This window comes from Vanacampus margaritifer, chromosome 11, assembly GCF_051991255.1.
Source record: "Vanacampus margaritifer isolate UIUO_Vmar chromosome 11, RoL_Vmar_1.0, whole genome shotgun sequence".
In the NCBI taxonomy this organism is placed as follows: domain Eukaryota; kingdom Metazoa; phylum Chordata; class Actinopteri; order Syngnathiformes; family Syngnathidae; genus Vanacampus; species Vanacampus margaritifer.
The window spans coordinates 11,694,346-11,721,141 of NC_135442.1; the positions used below are offsets into that span (position 1 = coordinate 11,694,346).

Sequence of the window (26,796 nt, forward strand, 5' to 3'; positions counted from 1 at the left end):
TTTTGTAAGGCCATGTATAAAAAACCCGAATAAGACCCCTGGGTTACTCCTTTCCTTACTCTCGCACCTATTTTTCATACTCATGATGATTGAAGTTTGCTTCCACGCTCTGCACACTATAAATGTTTACATTTAGAGCAGTCCTTCTAAGAAAAAAGAAAAAAAAATCTATATATATATTTGCAATCCTAGAATAAAGTGTAATTGCACATCCACTACAGTAGGTGGCAGTGTCACCCTCATTGTCAGAGTGCTCAGGGAGTATCAGCTCATCTGCAGAGGTCTACTTACAACAATTTTATAGTCAAATTATACCATTTATAGTTGTGGCAGAAAATTGGGAGAGGCGTAAAATATTTTCTTCTTCCTGGCGGGCGTGACAAAAAATAATTGAGAAGCACTGCTACGTCTAATATGTATCCTTCTAATTGAGGCTAATTTCGGTGAATTGCCTAATAGGGGTTTGTGAAAGTATAAGCCTTAGAATTCAACTAAGATAATTGCTTTAATCCCAAATTTCCCAAACCCTCTTCATATTCGGACATGTGTCCTTGAGATTTACACACTCGTCATGTTTTTTTTCTTCTTTTTTGTTTTTTATAGATAAAAATCATGCAGCCAACCATATTGTTACTTGAATCCGTCAAAGAAAATCAACAGGCACACTTGTCACCTCCAAGGTAAGTTGTTATATTTTAAATAATGGCTTGCTGTTGCTAGTTCATTAATGCTAACATCATGCGACTAACATTATACATGAGACCTTGTTGCTCCGTGGCACCCAATTTTTTTTTTTATGAGTAGAATGATGGACACATTGCTCCTGTCGGTAGAATTTGGTGCCAAGGGGCTCATGAATACGAAGTCATTGCGGATGTTTTCTTTTTCCTAATCAAATTATCTCAATTTTGTATTTACAAGTGTTAACACTTAATGCATTATTTGTTCGGTTGTTTGCTGCTGCAATGACCCATTTCCCCCCCCCCACGGGTGTGATTAAAATTTAATTTGATCCTGAGTCTCAGAGTTCTTCTGTAGGAGAAAGAGAGGGAAAAAAAGTCTCATAGCAGTTCAGCGTTTTTGTATTTATTTTTTATCACACTCAAGTCCTGTCACATGTCTGTTTGAGATGTTTAAAATAAATCATGTAAAAGAAAATAAGTAACTGACGCCTGAAGCTCCGGCGGCTTTGAATTAGCATCGCCAACGCCACATGACGCTATATATGCGGGGCGCATCAGACAGTGAGTCAACTCGTCTTGTGATGGTGTGCACTAATGTACAGTGCATGTTTCTTTATTTGTAGTTAAAAATATAGAGAGCAGTGACAAAAAAGAAAATGGGGGGGGGGGGGGGGTAGACACGCAGAGCTCCTCCAACAAGGATCTAGATTTGATCCCTCAAAAGCTGCTTCCACAGTGCATTGCTATTATTGGAACATTTGCAGGATCATTCATATTCTTTTTTAAATTTGTTGTTAAAGCAACAATATGCAATATTTCTACTTTAAACTAGCAGCTTAAAATGATGTTCAATTAAATGTTAATTAGCATCTTTTGGTGCTACTTGTTGGACACAAACTACAACAATTGATTGGGATATGTGGATTGATCATCCTTTTTTTTTTGTAAGGCACACCAAGCAACATGGCCGAAAGTGACTGCACTGGACTTTTGCACAAAAATACAATCGGCAACTCTTTGCCGCACGCTAACTAATCGAGCACCGCATATTGACTGCACTAAAATGCAACATCTCCAAATCTGTATTGGGTTTCAAGGCTCCACATACAATATGATGTACTGTATTATTTGATATTGAACCACAAAAACATGGTGCGATTGTCAAGGAAGAATCAGATGGTCATAAAGAGGAAACAGGCAATAATAAGGGTGTGGATATTTTAATTGGCTGTTGGCAATGATCAATCACCCCATCCACTGCCCTTTTTTTTGGGGGGGGGGGAGGTAGGCATTTTGACTCACATCAAAACTGGTTGCTAACCGTTAGCCACTCCTGAAAACAAAGTGCAAAATCACATACACTGCACTGAAGTTCAGTTGGCTTCGGCCGCGTCACTCGGTGTGAAAAGCTAAGCTAGAATTGCTTAATAATTAGATTGTAGACTTTAGGTAATTCTTTTTCAAAATATTATAACAATGCTGACTAGAACAAATTTCGCCCCACTTAGGTTAGTTACAATCAAGTGGTACTTTTTTGTATGTTTTTATCATATTATTTATGTGTTTTTAATTGTCTTTTTTAAATCATAATATCAACATATTTCACAGTTGATTTGTATTTGTAGCATACAAAGTAAAAATAACATTTTGCACCTGAAGGGGGAGCCCAGAGCAGATGATTTACCAAAAAACAAACAAAGCAACAAAAAAAAAGTCACATACTGTTGCTTTAACATGTCTCTCACGTATGAACACGACAGCTTCGGAAGTCATCATCGGTTGAAATACAACGTCCTTCCATGCACACAGTGTATACAAATTTAATAAAATACACAAGTACAGTACAGTAGCCCACATTCACATGTAAGCCCAGCTTATTTTCACACAAACAGCAGAGAGGACGACGATCAAATTACAAATACATTCTTAAAAAATTGTTTCATCGGAACCTTGAATGGTTTCATGAAAAGGGACGTCCCCTGTTGCACCACCGTTACAGTTCATAAGACACTTCACTTTTTGTATGTAACGCCACTGATATGTATGCGGTCGGCCTTTGATTTTTCAAAGTGACGTTCCTTTAAACACTGAATGGAGACAGATAGCTTCACCGTACAAAAGCAGACAGGACTCAATAGCTTAACAGTAGCAATTTTGTTCCAACAGCCACACAAAATTGGCGCTTGAAATGTGTAAAATACGGACATCTAAATTGACAGGTACAGTACACCATGGAAACACTTGAAGTCAGGTAAGCACTGATTGGCCCGCAAACCTTCACAGCAAAGAGTCAAGGACACAATTTTCACCTAAACACAACGAGTCACTAGGGATGGGCTGGTAATCAATTCATCGATTAATTGCTCACTAAGGTCGTATTGAGTGCAATCGATTGATTGAAGGTGGCAAAACTGATTGGCTGCAAGCACATGTCGTTGACTTAATTGGAGTTGCATCTCGATTTGGAATATTGTGGAAAATTATTAATCCAAAACGTGCAAGTCATATATAGACTCACTATACACAGGGTGAAATACTGTATTTCATGTTCTTTTGTATTAAACAAAAAACACTCAATTCAGCATCTCGAGAAATTTACATAAGGAGCAAACAGCAATGAACGCACCCTTACACTACGGTTTTCATGGTAAATCCTCAAAAATGATCGTCAAATTTTGATGCCATGCTACAACCACATACGACGACGTGTGAAAAAAAGATACTTGCTTTAGTAGGAGTTTGTCTTGGAATTTGCCAAAAATAGTTCCTTCAAACCAAAACTAAGCATTTCCTGTCATTAAATTTTTTTGCATGACTTATCATATCCACCAAATTTTGTCGAAGCGGTGAAACTGGTGTTAGGGGCTAAATTATTTCTAAATCTAACTTTCTAACGCTAACTTTGTAACTCTAAATTTCTAACTCTTTTAGCGTCCCCCCTTCCCTGAAAATTTGCTAAGCCTGGACGAACTGGGACCAAATTTGGCCTGGGAAAGATATGGTGGTGGCTGGCGGGGCCACCAGGCCTATAAACAACTGGGGGAAACCCTGAATTTGATTTTCCAATGTATGTATCTATTGGATTGAGAAACATATGAACATTTGGCTTCAAACTTTGGCAATAATTTCAAGGATTTGCCATGAAAAAGGTGGTGCGAGGGCCCTTTCATCCCTACTTGCAGCTTAAACATGGTTTCGTTTGTAATACTGTTTTCTAATTTCTCGAGATGTTGAAATTCAGATTTGCTGTCCACTATAAACATCCAGCTGGATCTCCATGAACTTTTCGACAATATTCTGATTCAGTGAAATGCTGCCTAAAGAAGTACAATGTGACGTCACCTATATGAATGCTGTAGCCCAAAAATTCTCTGCTCAATACAACACTGATTATGGCAACAGGAGTTGAGAACATTCAAAACAGATTCTATCAAAAAAATCAATCAATCGATTAATTGATCATTATTTTTCTCCATTGTCAAGGAAAAGTAGTCAATTGCCCATCCCTACAAGTCACTGAGTAAAAAAAAGGGGAAAAAAACAAAGAAAGACACAGAGCAGATGATTTTTGGTTATACAATGTTTGGACCCCAAAGAAACAAACAACAAAAACCCCAAAATGGGCCCCAACCGCACGCTTGTCGGCCGGAAGCGTGTGCGGGGGGTCGGCTGCGTCAGTTCCCCGAGTCCCTTGGCTCGTACTCGGACGCGCCGCACTCCTGGCTGATGACTGCGCTGTGAATGAGGCTGCTGGCCAGCGCCTTGGGGCGCAGCTCGCGGCTCAGGTAGGAGGGCTCCTCCACCGCGGTGTGCAGCGGCGAGCACTGGCCGTCGGGCGGGCCGTAGGCACTGCTGTCTGAGCCCCCCTCCCGCTCCTCCTTCACCTCTTGCTCGATCGAGTCCAGGGCCGGCCCGCTCTTGGTGGGGCTTCCGCGGGCCGGCGGACTCTCCTGCAGGGGCAGGCAGGGCGCGCGCTGAGACTTCAAGTAGGGTTTGACGTTGGCCACGAGGACGGTGCTGTCCCGCTGCTCCTTGCCGAAGGTGCTGAGGGTTTTTCGACTGCCGCGGCTGATGGTGCCATAAATCTCTGTCTCTACCATGGCATCCATTCCCACGGGGATGAAAAGGTTGGTGCGATTATCGGCGCTGTCTGCTTGGCTTCCGATCCGTAACTTTGGCATCCAGCATCTGTCAGAGTGTCCCAGTGCACGACACTCATCGGTGCAGTGGACTGATTTGTCTTGTTCTGCAAAAACAGTTTAACATTTGTTACTTGGTCCCGCCGGGCTCCAAAGAAAGAACCTACCGGCACACGGCACATGTTGAGGGATGGCTATCAATAATAAAAGAGTCCGAGGGGGGAAATGACAACAACAAAAAATCAAGACATAACTCTAAATATAGTGTCAAATATCTATTATACATTAGTGGAAATGTTCCAAATAAAATCCGCAGAGTGGAGAAAAAAATATATAATTTTTTTCTGAATTTGTCTCATAATATAATTTTTTTCATTTAAATGGTAAGTTAAGTCAAAAATTGTCTTTACAATAATATGTTCAATGCAGGCCCACAAATCTAAACAGAATATTCTGATTAAAATCTGCCCATTTTTATCCATCTCAAAGGGCGGTCATTTTGCCACTTGACTGAAAATGACATCACAGTTGCTCAGGTAACGACCAATCACGGCTCAGCTGTTTTCTGAATTTGGTCCTGTGACGTTCACAAGCTGAAGCGTGATTGGTTGTTACCTGAGCTCTGAACAACTATGATGTCATTTTCAGTTGACACAAGTGGCAACATGGATAAAAAAATGGGGGGATTTTGTGGCCCAATTTATGTTCTACAAATGCGATATTCATCAGAACACATACATATTACTGTCAAGAAAATTGTTGGGTTGACTTCATCTATGATGAAATTGTGCATAAAATAGATTCTGCAACCTTTTGAAACAATGGCAGAGTGAAACTTCTCAATATTAGAGCAATTTTGCCCCATGATGCCACATTGAAATGATTATGCGCAACAACAAAAAAATTGTTTTTATTTATTGTTTAACATTGCTAGTCAATAAAACATAAATCAATTTAAATATCCATAAATGCAACAACTGATTTGAAATTTCTCTGACGGCACAAATATTGGCAACGTTATGGAAAATAAACCTTCGGGAGGCCCCCCTCGTGAATTCACATCTAAAAATCAAATTTTGTGATTTATATTTTTGACTAATTCATAATACTGTATGCATGAAATTAATATATACAGTACATTACCGGGAATGTTCAAAATGAAATGTGCTGCCAATATTGGAGCTTGGAAACTTTGCATTCCACATTCTCCCTCATGATGCCACATGAAAAATGATGATATGCAACAAAACAAGGCACATGAGCATCGTATTCATTATTTATTATTATTTTTCCCACTGTGGGTCAATGCAACAGTTGAGAGTGATTCATAATATTCATGAAGGTCTTTTTTCCCCCCTCCCCATCACAACCTGCGTAGGTGTTTCCTGGAAAATGTGCTTGTGGTGCAAGGGAAGCATTTTTTCTTTTCTTTCTTTCTTTTTCCTGATGCAGGAGCAGCAAAAACAAGTACGGTAACCGCGTGAGTTGCATCAGCAAAGACTCGCACGCGTTACCTGCTCTCAAAATTGTGTCAACATCAATTTCAATTCATTCTTTTAAACAGATTCAAGGACAGCTCGGAATTACCGTTTGTAGCACAATCGTTAGACTAACCTTAGAGGTTATTGCATCATTTTTCATTTCAACCTTCTTAATCAAGCACGGAATAAATAATGCGTGCCTATTGATTGAGCCACTGGTAATATGTAGATGGAAAACAGAAAATACCGTGGAGAAAAAGGCAAGTCACGTTGACGATGCGCCTGACATGTTTTAATTTTGTAAAAATGAAGTTCCACCATCTATCTTTCTTATTAAATTAGGACATAAGAAACAAAGAAGAACATAAGAGTCTGGTGGCTATACAAATATAATATTATTAATATATGAATATGGATGCCATGTTATCTCAGTGTAAACTAAAGTGAATATGACTACAGTATAAACCGCTTCTTAAAAATACCCGTTGTAAAATAAAGCTGTTAATAAAATATAACCGTATTTCAATTTTTTCCCCCTCCATGTCACTTTAGAGGCTCTGTACATAACCTAAAATTCCCTCTTTATAAAACTAATAATACTAATTAAAAAAAGAAAGAATAAATAAATAAATAATAAACCTTGTTAAACAAACATTGAATCAATCATGCGACCGTTTTGTGTCACACCATTACGGCAGTGGTTTGGACTTTCAGCTTTTGTGTGACTTTACATGTCATTCTCAAAAGGCGCATTCAAGAAATTTGTGTCAATTTGAATTCCCTCAAAATAAGAGTCAAGGACACATTGGAGTTTGGCATTACCATTCGTGGCACAACCATTAGCATAACCTTTTTTCCCCCTTAAGAGTTTATTGCATCATAATCAGCTCCTTATTTGCATTTCTTAGCCATTTTTCATTTCACTCCTTATTAGAAGTGTCGTATATAATGACCCGTCCTTGCCACTAAATGACCTCATTTGCATGCATGAAAACATGAAATGCTGGAAAAAAACAATTATTTAATTCAACAGCCGAATAGTTATTGGTGCAAATTAGCAGTAAGTGAAAAACAATTAGCTTCAAAACATATCATCTTGTGGCATGGATTTCATATTTAATGGCGGATATTGCTTTTTTTCTTCTTCTTCTTTTTTTTAAGTGTTGCCTCCTAACAGCCTTTGAGTGTTTGCATGACTCTTCTCCATGGCCAAAAACACGTCAAGTTAATTGCTGATTGCAGTTTGCCTGCAGGCTGGAGTGTGACTTGTTGTCCGTCCCGATATATGTCAGCCCTGTGATTGACTGGGCGACATATCCGCAAAGACTCCAGCTGAAAAGTACAAGCGCCAAGCTATAGATAATGAATGAATCATGAATGAAGGCTTATGTCTGGATGCAAAGAGCACATTGATCTAATCAAACGCTGAAAATTGATGTCGTTCTCAGTGCGTACTCCTCACACGTGACTCTGCTACTGCGGGACCGCAAACAAAATAAGCACACGGGAATGAGCCACTTGTTATTGCAGCAATTACGGCGCAATCAACATTTATTTGACGCCGCCGCAATAAGTATTAGTGGTTTGAGGCAACGCGTTACAAATGTCTGCGCAAATGTCTTGCAAAACAAGTATTCCATAACAGTTATTTGGTTTTTTTTTTGGTCCATAACGTAAAAATGAAGCGGTCCATTCCGATTGGAAAGCAGAAAGTTATTCTTCCTGCTGCTCGCCTGCCTGCTTTAATATGGCCGTAATGATCAATTAATTGCTTGGAATGATGTCATTTACTCACAAAAGCTCTCCTCAAAATATGAATGAGACACTTGAAGGATAATGAATGAAAGAGAGACCCTGATGTGGGAGTCTCCGCGTGAGTTTTCCTCTTGTTCAAAAGGAAACTTCCAACCTCCAGTTTGCCGGCCTGGGAAGCTCCAACAAACAAAAAAGAATCCACTCGCATGACAGGAGATGTGGGAAGAAAGCGGCTTCAAGTGCCGAGCTCGCTTTCAGGAGCGTACAAGCAGTTGTCGGTCCAGGGACAGCCAAACACGAAGAAATCTCAAGCCTCGGGGGCTGCTTACAAGACGTTGTTTTAACTAAAACTGTGCTTTTGGGCTGTGGATTGTATGGCAACAGGTCTTGCAAAGCTTTTTGAAATTAGGTCTCAAAGTGCTTGTCTTGGGAAAAAACAGCTATCCTTTTCTTGTTTGAAAAATGTGTCTGAATGGAGACCACTCATTCTTGAATCGAGGGATGATTTCAAGTTTGATTGGATGTGCAGTGTACAGAGGGATACGAGGAATTACTGGCAGCTTCCAACTGGTACTGCAACCATCCTATGAATTTCTGGCATGTCAGACTTTGGTCAGTCTCGACAGTGATTTTTGTGGAACAAGAGTTTTATCACTGGCTGAATAAAATGGGTGAACAGAGGTCACGCTATAGAGTTGAGAGGCTTTCTTTGTGTTTTCAGCACAGAACAGTTAAGAGTAGCCCGGCTTTGTTGTTAACATTGTTTTTGGCATTACTAGTCCACAAACGGCGGAAATGCTGCCTTTTTCCTAATTGTTTTTGACACTCGTTAACAGTTGAGATCACAATGTATAAGCACTCACTTATTATATGTTACAATTCAAAATGACGCCCTATTTTCTTTTAGTGTCTAGTCTAGTGCAAAGCGCAGTCTAGCGCAGATGAAATAGGGCGTTTGCGCCCTTGTAGGATGGAACGCAGACACCCCAAGGCAAATCGAAGCGGCTCCCCTCATCTCTTTATAATCAGGGTAATTGAGACACACAGTGCTTGACATTGTGGAAGCAGAAATTGACTGACTGGGGGTCCATGCATGAGATTGGTGTGTGCCAAATGTGTTTATACAGGTAAGCTGCAAGATCTCAGCTGTGGCAATTGGATACCCCCTTGCGCCCTTAAATCATGTGTCTTCACCCCAAATATTTTTAATATGACAAGTATAGTGATTTGTTCAATTAATTCAGAGGGATTGTCCCACGCAGTTGTCATATTTATGAATGAAATACGACAACATCCACCACACGCGTACACCAAAATCACACCACTTAGACCAGTTTTTTTTTTTTGCGAGTCTAAAATGTAGTCTATTTTTTTGTGACCAAATTGCCAGATACACCGTGGCGTGGCAGAGCTCAATCCGCCGGAAGGTTAAAAAAAAAAAGGTTCCATTTTGCATGCTATTTACACTGCAACAGTGTTTTGAAACCTGAAAATACAAAAGAGAGTTGGTCACAAATTGGATGTTTTGATGCCTGATGACAAAATATGGCGCCAAAGCAATACTTTTATATCAGACAAAGCTTTGGCCTGAGCGGGGGGGAAAACTGTGAATAGGGGCAAGTTGTTTTTGGTCAAGTCCATGGAACACAGATGTGAAGCAATTAGGCAAATTCCTTTTTTTTTGTTCTTAACTAAATAATCATCCAGTGATCCATAGGAAAAGAACATATTCAAGCATTGTTCAGTTTATGCAGTAAATGCTTGAGTTCCTAAATAACAAAGCAAGTATTCTTTTTGAACAGCCTAATAGTCCCTTTTCTTCATTTTCTGTGAAAGAATAAAACATTTAATCATTTGAAATTAATGTTTTTATTCCGAGTAGAATGCACAATGTTCCCAATGCATTTGTGCGTGAGGAAATAAAATCTTGACTCACTCTCTAAATATTGAGCATTTATGACCTTTATAGTCTACTGCGGTTTTTCGTGGAAATGAGCCAAACATGTCTGAGTCAACGTGTTTGACAAAAAGCCACGGCACGTTTGCTTGTGGCATTGAACATCACTTTCATTTAAATACGCAAATCGTGTGAACATCTCGAGCTCACAACCACAACATATATTCGGACTAATTACTTTAATTATCACCTTGATTGCCGCCTACTCATCCTTTAGGACTTGCAAGAACCAAGACAAGGGCTCTTGGACCCTCTACGTCCTGTTCACAAATTACACCTTGCAAATAAATGTTTGCCGATTTTGCACATCCCTGTGCAACAGTTATTAACTGTATTGATTATTGTAGCTTGAGCTCTCTTACATATTTGTATGGCTGTCGTTAATCAATATTCCACAGTACGAGACACTTTAAAGTGCTCAAGGACTTTCTGTCGTCGCACGGTCAAAGTCGTATCGCAAGTAATGTGTCACTAAAAATGGCGCAATGGTTAGCTGGATCATCAGCACAGCTGTCTTTGTATTGTGATTACTGGTCATTTTGTCTTCGCTTGATGGCTCTCCGCATCCTTTGCGCAGCTGTCATTGGTCGGCGCTAATGGTACCCTTACATTGCGTAAAGTCTTTGTACACGTGTCACATCTTTGTTTGTTATGGCAACAGTAGTATTGCCCAGACTACCGGAGACAATTTCCAAGCATGATTCTCTGTTATTTGTCTTCTTTTTGGAATTTTAAGGCACAATTTGCTTTTGTTTTGCGCGTTCCTACCCGATTCTCATCCAAACACACGTGTCGTGTTGTTAATTATTGCCCTGCATAACACAGAGTTGTTGCTCCCAGCCTGCAACCCACATCAAAGGCTGACATGAATTCAAAAAGAATTGTCTACAAGCCAAATATTTGTCCCTTTTGGAAAGCGTTATTTTTCTTTTTATTCAGTCTAAACACTAATTTGTGTTCATTGCAAACCTTTGCTGCACCACAAACAGAACACAAATGCTGGGTCACTTTTGTCGTGACATGGCCCAAAAATCAGAGCACTCAAACGTTCGTTCAATCAGATTGCTCTGATGTCATCTCTGTGCTGCTCATAGCCATTAGGGGCCATACTTGCGTGATATCTGAGGACTGTTGATATGCTAACTAATGTTAGAATCTCCATTTGGCATTTTGGCACTTGATGAAGACATTTCTCAGGATTAACGCACACAAGAATTATTGAACTTATTGTGACTCTTCACCTATGAGAGGAAAGCTGTAAGTGAGTAGACTGTGATACAATATGAACATCAGCCAAAAGTTTCAGGAAAAAAAATATACTGCCTACGACAGCAAATAACGCAAGACTTTTGCGCTTTCTTTGCCTTTGTTTAAAATTGTGGGGTCAAAAAGTAACCCAAATTGTGTGAGATAGCTAACCCAGCACTAAAAGGGATCAAGCCAGTGCTGGGTTATTTATATGCAGCACGTTGGCTAAAGATTTGGATCCAACAATGGACAAAAACTACCCAGCTTGATGAGTTAAAGCTACCCAAGTTACAGCCAAGTTGCCAAGTTTCTATAAATGCTACATTCAGTTTATAACTTCAGCCTGCCCAATTTCAAATAGCAATTTGTATATCTAAAGCCTGGAAAAGAAGACAAGCCAGACTGTTCTCGACATGTTGCTTCTGTGTTTTTTTTTTAAAATCCAGGTCATTTAGATTTTTTGGTGACATATAAACCCATGCGGACTCGGCGTATAACTGTATGCATGACATCATAATAAAATTTAATTAACCCAATATTGAGTAAAAGTAACCTAATGTGGTCAAAATGCACAGCTAACCAGTAAGTGCATTAGGGGAAACAACCCAGAACTTTGTAGTGTGCATGATTTATGTACTGTATGCATGTTTTTATTTATTAGCTGGCAACCAGTTCAGGGTGTACCCCACCTACTGCCCGAAGCCAGCTGGGATAGGCTCCAGCAACCCCGCGACCCTTGTGAGGAAAAAGCGGTGAAGAAAATGGATGAATGGATTAATTTATTTATTTATGTATTTATTTATTTATTCATTCATTCATTTTGCTAGCATACCTCATATGCCTAAATTCAGGAATTTAATCGTACTTTGTACAGTAAATCTAAGTTGAACAGAATCCGACTTGTTTTAGTTTGGAATCAATTTTTCTTTTGAGGAAGTCATACAAAAAATGGAATTAATCCATCCTTAAATGGAAGCATGGCCATTCATTTATCTATCCAGCCGTTTTCTTTTGCATTTGTCCTCATTGAAGGCACGGGTTAGCTGAAGCCTATCCGAGCTGACTTTAGGCTTATAGGCAGGGTACACCTTGAAATGACCACATATAGACAAAAAATAAAAAACAATTTTAGAGTCTTCAATATGCCAAGCATAGGCACGGGGAGAACATGCAAACTCCACATGAGGAGAGCCAGAGCCGAGATTTGAACCAAGAACTTTAGACATGCTACCCCCATGTTGCTGCATAGCGAGTATTTTTGAGTTTTTTTGGGGGGCAATGGTTAGCTTGGCTTTCCAGGACAGATTTTTATTCAACGGAGGTGCCACTGTAATGTGAACTCTTAGATTACTAATTCTTTTTTTTTTTTTAAGACATCGCTATGATTTGTGAGCGACACAATTAGCATTTTCTGTTCTGTTACAAAACTAACCCGCAGCTCCATCGAAACCAAAATGACCAGCCTTTGATTAACCCCCCCACCCCCTCACCACCTGCCATATTACATATTATGTGACCGAGATCAAGAGAAAATACATATGTGAGTTCAAAATGCATTTTACATCAAAAGGACGGACTAAAACGTAGCTTTGATTTGGCAAACCCGTACTTGTAGATATCTGAGTGCTTGGCTTTGAAGCATCCACACTGCCTGATTATGCTTCTGTGCCATTTGTTTCGCCATTTCTCTTCCACAGAGATGGGATGATTATCTTCCTTCTCTTTTTTTTTGTAGATGCGTGCAAGCAGAACGATAAGCGAGACAGGAAGATGCTGCGCTTATTTCCATGGCAGCCATCAGCACTGAAGAGACGCTCGCTGATGATACTGATGAAGAGATGTGCGTGCTTGGAAGCTCCAGGAAATCACACGGTGGTATTGCCCATTGTTCTCTTCTACTTTGCCCCGTATAAGTCATTGTGTCACATAAAATCTTTTTTGGCCAACAAAAGGAGAGACATGTTTATATTTTATCACACCTAAATTAATTATGTTGTTTTTTTTATGGGCACGGAGTACATTAATAAATAATCAACCGTGTTTGGGGACATAAATCACATCACAGATTTATGACGTCTTTGATTAAAAGTAGAGGAAGGTCATGATGAAGCCGGGACGCTTTCATCCATTGTTCCTGCCAGTGGCTTCTTTACTCATTTTTATTTAATCTCTGAATAAAATGAACAAACGTGAGCATCAAGTGAGAAAACTCTACATTGACTTTAATGCTCACATAAAGTAATCCGATCTGATTTGGTAATATTGAAACGAGCGCTGGAAAACAAAGAAGGACGCCCATTATAAAGAGAATGAGAAAACGCCTAGCAACATACCCACACTGCATCTGGCGTCTGCGAGAGGAAATAAATATTCAGGGTGCATGATAGCGGGAGCTTCACAGGTGCATATATTACCTGTATCAAAGCAGCCAGGAGACTGGAGGGATGGCAAAGGTAAAGATATAAAAGCAATACTACTTAACCCGCAAGCTTTTTGTGCTTGAGCAAAAAAAAATTGAAAAAAATCTCTCTCTATTTTTGGGGAGTAGACGTGTAATAAAATCACCAAATAAAGATTTTGTAACTTAATCCGTCCACACACAAAAATACATCGTATACGTCTCATTCACTGCCAGCCCTCACAGTTAATATGCATCTTCGACGTATAGAACTGTCAATGGCAGTGAATGAGATCATCAGGTGTCACCTTTCAACATATTGCAATGCGAATTTAGCAAAAAAAACGTACAAAAAGTTCAGCCGTATATGACCGTTTAGATGACTATTTTTGTTTCTTGACTTGACATTGACATTATAATATAAACAAAATTTCCCAAAAATTCGAAATGCTTTTTCTTAAAAAAAAAAATCTAATATTGACATGGAATAAAATATGAAAGAAACAGGCATGACTGTAAGTTGCCATGTAGCTGTCGATTAGTCCAATTGTATAATCAGCTCTTCTTACTACAGTCTTTCTACAGTTAATCAGTTGAACTTTGCTTATCTGGAGGGTAAATTTGACGTGCTAGAAAAAAAACCTGACTGAAATTTTGGAATCAGCATGGCAATTTTAGTTTTAATCAGCATACAAATCTAACTGCTTTACTGAACATTTGTTTCCCCAAATTGTTCCACAGTGCTATCTACAGTATTTTACCTATCGATCCGATTTTCTTATCGATTCTCATTGGGCACTCTAATGACTTTATTTGCAATGAGTTTACTCTTTGACGAAATTAGAGCTTTGCAAGTGTTGCGAGTAGCCCCGTTATCATCTTTTCACAAAAAATACGGTCAAACTTTAGTGTGATTCTGTGTGATGTGCATTGTAGGAGAGTCAATCGGCAGCATCGTCAGGGAAGCATACGTACGATTTCAAGGAATCGAATAACTGGTAATCGGTCCTCCAAAAGAGACAGTTTATATATTGTTTCTATCCCAACACACATCAATGTAATAGCATTGTCTTTTGCTATACATGTCAACATTTTTCCACAAATTGGTCAGTCCAAACGTGTGTGTCTAAAGTGTTGAAAATCTCAAGCTCTTGTAAAGTTCCGATGGGAACTTTCACTGGTTCTTTTATGTTGAATTCTTGCTATACTAATAACAACCAGGAGACTGCATATTCTCAGTTGAACTATTTACAGGCTGCCAGAAAGATCGAGTACATAGCTGTGGAGCTTTTTCCGCTGAATGCGGAAGAAGGTCTGATCTATTCAAAACGGTCTCTACTCTTATTCTGTCTTGGCCCAGTCTAGCCCATATAAAAATGTGGGACCTGATGGTCTTAACTGGTTTCAACTGGATAAGTGCGCCAGAGTAGAGCTGGATAGGAAGACGCCAAGCCAGGCCTCAAGTCACCTATCAAATCATTAAGAGACCTAATCTAACACTCTCTTTGGCAATGCATTGTTAACTCTTTTACTGCCAAAGACGTTAAATGACGTTCGGCAAAAACCTACGGAGGAGCGCCAAAGACGTTAAAAGACGTCCACCCATTTGTATTTTATTTTTTTTGAAACGGGTGCAGGGAAGCCTTGCGGAGCTGTGCTGAAAGTTTCAAGCAGGTCTAGTGAGCCTAATGACTATTTTTGGACCCTAGAGGGCACCGATGACTCTCTTTTGACAAGATCGGGTGGGCGTCAGCAGAAGACGTGAGGCGGGGCTAGAGTGTTGAGGGGACAAGGGCTGAAGAAGCCATAATGGCGGTTGCAAGCAGCTCACGCTAGAGCCGTTTTTTTCAAAGACGAATAGCATCGACCAACGATAAAGAGCACATTGATGACGACGATGATCATCATCGATGATGATGATGATGATGGTGACTCCGTGGTTGGAAGCATTGACGCGGCAGTAGAATACGTTAGGCGGAGCTAGATGGAGGAGGAAGCGGACAATGTTGCAAGCAGCTCACAGTTGGGAATTTTCAACGCTAAAGAGCACATTGATGACGACGATGATCATCATCGATGATGATGATGGTGACTCCGAGGTTGACGGCGAAGTTGGAAGCGTTGACGCGGCGGCTATGACGATGTCATAAAGGTTAAGTAGTACCACAGTTGCACACATTTGTAAATAGTTTGCGAAATTGTTTTGTCAAATTGTTACACTGTTGAATGGAAATAAACGTATTTTGCAAACTAAAAACACTTTTTCATTGTTGGTGAAAGCGTTTTACAGAAGTAAAGCACTATTTAGGTGTTTGTGGCATCATTCATGGACAAAAAGAAGTGTACAATTCACTAGAGTGCATGAAATAACATCGTTTCACAAAAAGCTCATTTTCTCCGCTTTTTGTTTCAAAACAGAGCATTTGGGTGAAACTAACCATTTTCTATTGTTGATTACTGAAGAACGGAATAAGGTAGAAACAAACTTTTTTTTCTGATGAAAGATGAGAGTTCAATTTTTCATTTGGTAGTATGTGTGTTTCCATAGTCCAAACACAACATTTTCCATGGACCTTGAAAGATCAGTCAAAATGCTTAAATCGGCTGGCACTGGCGACATCCCGTTTCTGGAAACGTCTGGCAGTCAAAGAGTTAATGAACAACAAACTGAAAACCTGAGAATTGATGATTTTGGGGGTACAATGATTTGTGTCCGCAATTTGTAAAATAGATGTGCCTAATAGTTCTATTGTTAAGAGTTTGAATCTTGGATAGATAAAATGATGGCCACGGTCCGAATTCCATTTTTATGACATTCTAGAGGAATAATTGATTCAAAACTCAAGCTAATCGGATCGTGTTCATCTAATGAAGTTTGGCTGTGCAATTACAGTAAACTCTTACACTTAGGCATCTGTAATCTGATCAAGGTTTACCTTTTTAACCTGCGAAAAGGAAAAGCAGGATCACGATCCTCCATTAATAAACGCAATGCGCCACCTCCATTGCGTTGCTCTTATCTTACATATACAGCTGTATACATGACATTCCTGGAGCGGCGCCGTAGTGCATGTAAATATTCGGTCGGCGCCAACGTGCAAGACATCTCTTTCAATATCTCTCTGTATGATTGGCCTTAGAAGCGGGCGCTGAATCACATTTAAGAAATGTGCTGCAAAAATTGTGATTGAATTTACACCTCCTACGGAGGCAAGTGTGGTCTGCCATAATTCCCCGCCGTGCGCGCGCAAGGGAGGAGGGAGGGAGTGACAATCTCTCTCGCGCTCATTCTCTCCCTCTGGCAGCCACCAGAGTGTTTCTGTCCGTGCCCTCCCGAGCCTGCCACGTACAGGCAGTTCATAGCAATGTAAATGGTGTGGAAAGTAGCGCATGGGGAGCTGATGACCAGAGCCGTTCTCCTCCAAGGCTCGTACCAGAAAATGAAAGCCATCGCCCTCCTCGCTCCCGCCCGCCGTTAGCCTTTATCTCACCTGCGAGGCTGCCTCTCATATTTGCTGTTTGTCTCCTCTCCCGCTAAATATATCAATCCCGAGCAGGTCGGGCGGGTCGCGGCAGCTTGGCAATCATCCGCGATTGCACTCTTGGCAGTCATTTCAGTCATAATTAAACTTTAATATTCCTATTTTTAGTTGTAAACCCCACCAATAATAACTTAGAAGCACTTTGAGGGGCGAAAGGTGGAAGCGCAGCTGCTACAAATACCTATGAGCGTCTGTCACGCTGTCATGTTAAGTCAAGGCATGCGTGAAGCACGTTCAAATGGAGTCCTGATCAAAAGAGACGCACACTTTGCCATGCATATGAGTTTGTTTGATGCCGAAATCAGACGTGGGATGTTTGAACATTCCACCTTCACGCATTGGACCCTTTTATCCTTTCAAAGTATCCCCTTTAAAGCTTGTTTTTACCTGGCACTTCTGCAACACCAGCTCAAGGCGCCTGCCATGTAAAGCCGGCAGCAGCCGCAATCTCATACCGCCCCCCCCCCCCGCCCCCCAAAAAACTATTGCCGATTTAACACCTGCATGTTAAATGTTTGTCTACCTCTGCAGTGCCCAACGGCAGGCGGAGCCGCGCTTAAACGCCGGCTGAGTCCCCGCGCATAAAATATAAACAAGGTTGCGCCGCGGGAGAGCGGCGAGGCATCTTGACGACGTCGGGAAGAGTCCACTCACCCTGCTCGAAAGGCTGCCCATTAACTGATGTGGCTTTCATCTTGAGGGCCTCCCTGGCAGACGTGTCACACTGGGAGCCTCGATTAGTATCCTGGTCACTATCAGCCTGGTCACTATCACCATGGCCACTGTCTCGGAGGCTCGCTCGTTCTGCATCCTTAAATGTAGAGCTGCGGCAGGAAAGGCGAGAGAAGGGTGGGGTGGGGTGGGGTGGGTGTGGGGGAAGGGGAGGGGGGCACATATAACTTGCCATTCTCACTGTGTGAGTGCTGCTGTTTGATAGCCAGGCGGGCTTGATACCGGGATGAAGGAGCTCAAAAGACACGGTCAGGAAGTGTATGCATGCGAGCTCTTACCTTTGAACAAATGGCTGCCTGCTGCCAGCGTAATTGGGCTCGGAGGGGAAGTTTTCTGTCTGGAAATGACAATGAAAACGGTGTTTTTATTCAAAAAAACAAAAGAGCTTCATGCTGTTCACTGATGACATTAGACACGGGCGTGGATTGAAATGATCTGTGAAGCCTCTTTGACACAGCCTGTTCAAGCCGGGATTTAGCTGCCTTTTCTGCGGCACGCTGTTCTGTGTAAACGACACTAAATGTCTTTCGTGGTAGTATCCGTTAAGTTTCAGAACCGACACTCATTTCTGCCCCCGTGTTGCGTAGAAAGCAATGTCGCCATTCGATGTTGTGTTGGCCACAAGGGGCAGAAAGTGAAAACTTTTGAGAAGGTTTTGTCTTTTTATAAATATTGGTTGTATAGGGTGAATTTCTATCCACCTAATTTTATTAGAATTTTCAAGAATTGCAAAATTAAACGTGAATGGAAAAGCTAGAAATTCTAAAAAAAAGGCTTAAAATTTTTTTTAAAAAAGTTTTTTCAACGTTCAATGTTTTTTAAAAGAAAAACACAAAACTTTTGACCGTATATTACGTCACATGTACATGTTGCAGGGTTTCCCCCAGCGCCTAATAAGCCTGGTGGACCGCCAGGCTTTTCTTGCACCACCGTATGAGTAAGGCCCCATTTGGCTCACGGAGATGTATTGCACTTGACATGTCGTTCAAATATCTGTCAGCACAATCTTCCGGTTGACAAACATTTTTACCTAAATGGGTAGCAGCAGATTTTGACCACCAGGTTTAGCAAGTTTTGTGAGGGGGGAAAGAGCAATATAGCAAGATAAGTCACTTGGTCGTTTTGTGCGTTTTCAAAAAATTTGCGTAAATATTTCGAAACATTTGGATGAAAACCCTCAAATATCTGTCAGCACAACCCTCGGGTTTACAAACATTTTTACCTAAATGGGTAGCAGCAGGTTTTGACCACCAGGCTTAGCAAGTTTTCTTGGGGAAAAGAGCGATATAGCAAGGTAAGTCACATGTTTGTTTTGTGCGTTTTAAATTTGCGTAAACATTTCAAAAATTTTGGATGTCATTTTTGTTGCCACTCAGCCGAGTGTTTTGTGGCAGAGAGACTCTCATCTCAATACAAATGGAATCAGGCATAGGTCGCATGTTCGTTTTGCGCATTTTCCCTAAATTTGCTGAAAATTTTCAAAATTTCATCATAGTCCAAACACTGAAAAATATTTTTTTATTAAAAAAGTGCATCTGTGGGTTCAACATTTCATAGAATAAATGCAAAACAGGCGAACTGATGTTTGATAACGAAGTGTACATATAAAGTGACTAGCGGGGAGACAGCTGGGATGGGTTCCAGCACCCCCCGCGACCCTTGAGAGGACAAGCGGTTAAGGAAATGGATGGATGAATCTTTTGAAAAATAGTTTGTACAAAATTTGGCTCTCGTGTATACTTGCCCATATACGTCACACCAGACTGGTTGCTGACCTTGTGACACTCAACAGTCTGATTCCTCAACAACGGTCATATGGATATCGTAAAATGTAAGTTATCATGCAACTGAATCAAATATTTATTTTGGAGTTATTGTGTCGTAAATATCTGAGGAGGTCCTTGGTTTACGACTGATTTCTGGCGGCGACAAATCTGTACGTAAATCGTAACGCACCGTAGTCTAGCGCTAATCTATTCTAACGTAAAGTCCAAATTACGGTCAAATTTGAACGAAAGACACTTCTCGGCTTCGAATGTCAAACTGTCAAATTAAAAACAGTAATTCAGTAACTGAGCGTGCCAACAATTTTACACCATTGCTCAAGCTAGGTCATTGTGCGCCGTTCGTAACCTTGAACCCTTTTATGTCGGGACAGTCATAAACCGACGCCCCCCAGCTTTTCATCTGACATTTATATGAGCAACTCAACTAATTAATTTTTTTCATTCATTTCTGTAAGTTTTGTCTTTGTCAATTACAACTGACATTTATAGGGTAAAGTTCTGAGCGACTCCAGTATTTAATTTATTTCATTCCTTTCTGTAAGTTTTGCCTTAGTCAATTGCTCAGAAATCTTAGTGCAAGGTTTTCTACTTTTCTTCCAAGATATAGATTATTGCATAATTGCTGTGTCTTGAGTTACTCATTGTACAAAGTAAGTTACGCCTCCATCAGTCACTGAAGGTTAGAACACTTTCTTGTTTTTTCAGTTTAAAAAAGTGTTATGGTAAAGAAATCTACAGTGGCACATGGTGATATCACTTATAAGCCAGCTATAAGAAAGCCTGCAAGCAGAGCCATAACAGAAAATTTGACATTAAGCTGCTTTTGCTTTTTACACAGAACCCAGTGAAGCGGGATATTACAGGAACTGTGTGCACTTTCACACACCGATACGGCATCCTGCCATCAAGTGGTTCAATGACTGAAGTCAGCCCCAGCGTCAGCTGTGAGAACACTTGTTGGACAGACACATTGTTTTTCGACACAACAGGACAGTCTGAGTGTCAGCTGTCAAATTTTACAACCTCAGTCCTGCCGTTGGTTCTGCCTCTGTTGTGGGTCTGGTAAAAGGAGGATGCGGTTATTTTTGCATGATCTTGGTATCAAATAGGTTTGTGTTTTTATTTGCATCACCTGGCAGAGATGAGGACATGATTAGAACATGGCGCCATTGTGAGCATATGTGCCTCTTTGGCAAGGCATAGAAAGGAAAGCATTAGCGCTTTCATTAGTGCCCTTTTCCCTTCATCTTGAGAATAATGTGTTTGTGTTGATCACACCCACGTAGCACAGCGACTGGTGACAGCGCCAGGCCTTGTCATCTGCGCTACCATCTCCAAATGTGAGACTGACCCAGATATTTACATCGTGTACGGACACACAATTCCAGGCAGCGTAACAAGCTCGCTCTGGCCAATTAGCATGTTAGCTGGCGAGGCTCAAACCAGCCTGCCATACAGGGCCGCCACGTGCCAACTTTGGATGAGGCTCGGTGGATCTGACCCATATTTGGGATGAAAAAATGCGATTGTCGGGGGTTACGCCGTGCGCTTCTCACTGTCTGGCGCACACCGGTTGGGTAATGCGATCGGACAAGCTGCTCAAACACCTGTCCGCTCCAACATCTCAGGCTGGGTTTTGTTTCTGCTGGGGGTCACAGCGGCCTTGTTCAAGACTCACACTGTTTGCCTTTCCCACATGGAAAGAGAGGGAGAGAAAGCACTTCCTCATTATGTAGCTTGCAGGCGTAGCACTTTGCGAGAGAACAAATGTGGATAAAACATTCCCTTATTAGTAAAATGGCAACTAAAACCAAGTTGTCATATCATGCTTCATTTGCAAAGTGTTTGCCTTAAGCGAGCTGAAGCGATAATGATGTCAGATATTTTTTTCCCAGAGTTCTACAGCTAAGCAGAGAGCGCAGATAAGCATACAGTGTCTTACCTGTATCACTGACATCCTGTTTGCTGGAGTGTCTGTGCTCAGCCCGGCGAAGCTGGAGTGGCAACCTGCCCTGGGTACCGTCAGGCTGTTGGGGGTTGTCTTCAGATACATGACCTCTGACCTGGGCAGCGTGAGCGGCAGGGGGCTCTGGTAGTCGAAGCAAATAGGCGAAGTAATGAGCGAGGGGCTGCTCACCACATTCATGCGGCTCGCCGAATCTCTCTCCTCCATCTCGCTCTGCACCAGCATGATGTCACTCTTGTTGATCCGCTTCTTTTTGCCCTTCCCCACCGGAGGATTGGAGTACTCGGGCATGCGGCAGTTATAATTCCCGCTTTCTTTATCTTGATGCTTGGACTTGACAGCGATGGCGGTCATGACAGCTAAGAGCATGACAGAGATAATGCAGAGGGTAACGATGAGGGGCAGGGATACATCCCAGTGCTGCAGCTCGCCGCTCACGCCGGAGCCGCCGCCACCTGCTGCTGCTTCCGCGTTGGCCTTGATGACCAGTTTAGCCACAGCGGATAAGGGCGGCTTGCCGTGGTCGGTTACCTTAACCACGAGCTCAACCACAGGCGAGACCTCTTCCCACAGGGCATGGGAGGTCCGGACTTCGCCGCCTATAGGATCCATGTCAAACAGGTGGTTGTCGTTCCCCTCTGTGATCTCGTAGGTCAAGTGTCCACTCTCTCCGTGATCGTGGTCCACGGCTTTCACCGTAGCCACGATGTAGCCGATACCCACGTTCCGAGGCACTGGGATTTCCGCGGTATCATTTTGAAGGAGCGGTAAAATGATCACTGGGAGATTGTCGTTGACGTCAAGGATGTTGACCCTGACGGTGGAGGTGCTCTCCATGTGAGGGGAGCCTCCGTCTTTAGCCTGAACTTTGAACTCAAATGATTTTGTTTGCTCATAGTTAAAAGAGCGTGACGCGTATATGGCTCCATTGGTGGGGTTAACAGAAACGTACGTATAAACGGATACTTCGCCGATATGCGATGGCAAAATAGAGTAGGCTACAGTGCCGTTGCGGCCTACATCCGGGTCATGGGCCAGCACGGAGCCCAGATACTCGCCCGGAATGTTGTTCTCAGGCACCTGTAGCACATAAACGACTTTTGTAAAGCGAGGCGCATTGTCGTTCTCGTCCAAAATTTTGACAGTGAACGACTTGGTGTAGTTCAAAGAGGGGATGCCATTGTCTCTGGCCACGATTGTGACGTTATATTCGTCCTTGGTCTCCCGATCCAAAGGTCTGTCGGTGAGCAGGGTATAAAAATTGTCATTGTTCTCCTGTAGTCGGAAAGGAACATTTCCCAGCACGCGGCACTGAAGCTGACCGTTTCGGCCGGAATCTTTATCCGTCACTCTGACAAGTGCGATGACAGATTCGGAGGGTGCCGCCTCGCTGATGGCACCCTGCCGCACAGAAACAAAACTGATTATTGGTGAGTTGTCATTTTTGTCAAGGACTTTGACAGTAATTTTCGCATGGCCCGGTATGGGGTTTGGCCCAAGATCCTTGGCCTGCACGTCAAATTCTATGATGGGATTCTCCTCATAGTCAATTTCCCCCTGCACTTTGATGACTCCAGTATTGGGATCAATAGAGAACAAATCTTGTATTCGCTCAGATGCGTATCCTGTGAAGGAGTAAACCACCTGTCCGTTGCTTCCCTCGTCATGGTCGGTGGCGTTCAAATCTATAAGTACTTTTCCAGGCGGGGAATTCTCCGGGAGTTCCAGCACGTAGGAGGATTTCTCAAAAATGGGGCTATTGTCATTCGAATCCGTCACCCTGACATTGATTTGCATGGAGCCTGATCTCGGATACTCCCCCCCATCGATGGCGGTGAGGAGGAGGGTGTGATGGCTCTGGTCTTCCCTATCCAAAGGTCTCTGAACCACCAGCTCCGGATAAATAGTCCCATCGCCTCTTACTTTTAAATCCAGCGAGAATGTATTGTAGTCATCTCTGGTGACCTGATAAGTCTTGATCCCGTTCTCCCCGGTATCCGAGTCATGTGCAATAGTCAAAGGGAAGCGCGTGCCCGCTGCCGCGTTCTCCGAGATGTCGATGTTAACGTGATCTGAGGGGAAACTGGGCGAGTTATCATTGATGTCCTGTATGTCGATCTTGATCATGCATATTTCCTTGTCATTGGCGAACACCTCCATGGAGAGCTGACACTTTGGGTTCCGCCTGCATAACGTCTCCCTGTCAATCCTTTGTTTGGTGAAAATAAGTCCACTCTCTGGGTCCACGTCCACCAGGTGTGGTGCGGAATTCTCCAGCACTCTGAAGTTGGATTTTTTCCCTCTCTCCAGGGTCCCATATCCGCCGTCTTTGGCGATGTTACCTATGACAGTGCCGGGTCCTTGCTCCTCTGGGACAGAATAGCTGAGGTTTTTCAATGTCAGGGCTTTAACCCAGAGCAGAAGGAAGATGGGAACAGAGAGACGCATCCCTTCAGTTGGATATGCGGTACTGGCACACAGGAGAAAAAGAAAAAAAAACGTGACTTTCAACCTGTTGATTATTCCACAAAACCTGTAGAGGACTCAGACCAAAGCTGGCATGTTGCTGCCTGGCTAATTGGATATCAAATCGATTTGTGAACCCCCTTTAATGGGCATTAGCTCTCTCACATGCCGCTCTGCGATGATGAACTCTTTCTGTAAACAAAGATGACCGCCCGACGACACCCCGCGCATGAATTAAAGATCAAATTCAACATTGGAATGCTTTGTTTGCCCTCTCAGCGGGGCTCCCACAATGAATAATCGATGAGAATAAAGTATTAATATTCCCCTCTGCGTCCAAGGTTAAAGCATGTTGAAGGTTAGAGCTTGCCTTTCAATAGGAAGAAGAAAAGGAGGAAGAGAAGAGAAAAGACCAAAAAAAGGCGCATTGCCCTCATGCGACATCTGCTTGCTGCAAAGCTCCAAAATGCACCATCGCGTTACCACCGCCGGTGCATTGTGACTTTAGTCTCCGGTGCGGCACACTGTTGCATAGGGGGGCTGCCTGCCTGCCTGACTGTGTGTGTGTGCCTCCTCCAGTAAAGTGCACGGAGCAAAGGAGCGGGGCTGCAGCCGCTCGCTTCGCCCTCCCCTTCCTCCGGCGCAACCTTTTGTGTGCTCCTTTCGCCGAGGAACACTCACAGCGGCCACTTTTTCCTTTCGCTTTTTTTTTTCCTTTTTTAGTGCTCCACTAATCAGTCCGCTAATCCCGTAATCCAGTCCGATTCGAAGGCGCTCCCGTTTGCATCCATCAGCCTCCACTGCTTATCTGTTGCACGGCGAGGGGAAGACGAGAGCGAAGCCGGAGAGCGAGAGAGAGGAAAATAAGGTGCGAGATGATTGAAGATAATCAGAATGAGTCGAGTCTCCTCCTCAACTGTTGAAAGCTGCTCCCCTCCGCTCGTGCTCATTCCTCCTTTCTCCTCCCTCCCTTCTTCTTTGCCGCACACTCCCGCGCCTTACGTGCGCGCACTTTAGTGCTCCCTTCGCAGCTCCGGTGAGTGAGTGGTGACAGATATCTCGCCGTCTAAGGTGGAGCACATGGATGTCTTGAAGAAAGCCTGTACTAGTGCTACGTGATTCATTTACTGATGTGCGCGCAGTATCAGTGGGGATGGAATACAAAAAAAAAAAGGAGGGGGAAATGCCCGTGGTGGTGGTGGATGTTGCTCCAAACACACAGAGATGGGAACTGGGGGGGAGATTAAGAGTGGATCAATGAACGCTACATGCGGTCACTCCAGTGAAGAGCTAGGATAAGATGTGAAATTAAAATGGATCCCGTTAAATCACAAAGCCACCCCCCACCCCCCAACACACACCCTTTACAAAGCACCTGTCTGTGTGACAGGGTGCAATGCAGCCAACTAAAACTACACTAGTAAACAATATTGATTGATTAAAACTTGGGTCTGGATTTCTTATGATTCACTTTAGGTGCACTTAATATACTGGCCATGGAGTTTTCCATTCACCTGTTGGTACTGACTTGATAACAGACAGAGGTGGCAAAAGTAGGCTACCCACGCTTTCTGCTTGAGCAGAAGTACAAAAAAATACTTTTTAGGATTTTTTAAAATTGCAACTGGTTGTTGGAGAGATAGCAGTTTGTTTACTGGCAAATCGGTCAGTGTGAAATGTCCGGTGTTCAATCAAATATGCAGTAAGTAGTGTTATTTTAACACTGCTAGGATAACAAGTTGCACTGAATTGAATGTTGGGGTGGATGTTGGGTGTAACCTGGATAGTACTACCTCGACTGTTAAATTGAACACACCCTCATTTCCGATAAAGGAGAAACTTTCCAATTTTCCAGCACGCTGTTGACATATGAGTAGCGATACATCCATTTATTGTTGTTTTTGGGGCGGTGTGGGAGAGTAGTTGTCCCCTGAGCCTGAGGGTGTGGGTTCGATCCCATGCCAGTGTGACTAGAATATATATATTATCATTTACCAGTGTAATTTGAGTTAAAAAAAAAATTAACAGTCACTAGCGCAAATGCACTCATATTGTATTTAAAATGTAGTTTGGCAGAATTAAATGCTTAACACTCACACTGGTGTAGAGTACTTTCAACACCACTCAGTGTTTACCAGTGTAGATTTTTAACACTATACAGTGTTGGAGTAATACTGGTTAAGTGTGGAAAAAAGTAACACTTTGAAAAGTGTCAGATTCACACTCACATGTGAACACTTTTCTAGTGTTCGATTTAACACTCTCATTGTTAATCTAACACTGGCGATGTGTAATGTTGAGATGCCAAGTGGTGCACACTCTTTGCGCACCTCTGCGCACATTTCTGACAAGTGCTTTATGATGTGAAGCCTCGAAAAAAAATACACAGACTGAGAAGGACCTTCTATACCAGGGGTGGCCAAGTTCGGTCCTCGAGAGCCACTATCCAGCCTGTTTTCCATGTCTTCCTCCTTCAGCGCAGCTGATTCTAATGATCAGCTCATCAGCAAGCTTTGCAGAAGCCTGACAACGATCCTGATCATGAATCAGGTGTGTTAGTGGAGAGAAACATGGAAAACAGGCTGGATAGTGGCTCTCGAGGACCGAACTTGGCCACCCCTGTTCTATACTGACCCAAATCA

At 42.4% G+C, this 26,796-nt stretch overlaps 1 protein-coding gene across 1 annotated transcript; it reads right to left on the reverse strand.

Annotated features, from left to right (window-relative positions):
• Window positions 1–1,070: 1,070 nt before the first annotated feature.
• LOC144060951 (protocadherin-17-like) lies at window positions 1,071–25,104 on the reverse strand. Its single transcript, XM_077580923.1, has 4 exons — window positions 21,665–25,104; window positions 18,214–18,272; window positions 17,858–18,027; window positions 1,071–4,929 (listed from the first exon to the last, which is right to left on the reverse strand). The coding sequence occupies exons 1-4, from the start codon at window positions 24,134–24,136 to the stop codon at window positions 4,358–4,360; spliced, it is 3,273 nt and encodes a 1,090-aa protein (XP_077437049.1). The 5' UTR covers window positions 24,137–25,104; the 3' UTR covers window positions 1,071–4,357.
• Between the last annotated feature and the right edge of the window lie 1,692 nt (window positions 25,105–26,796).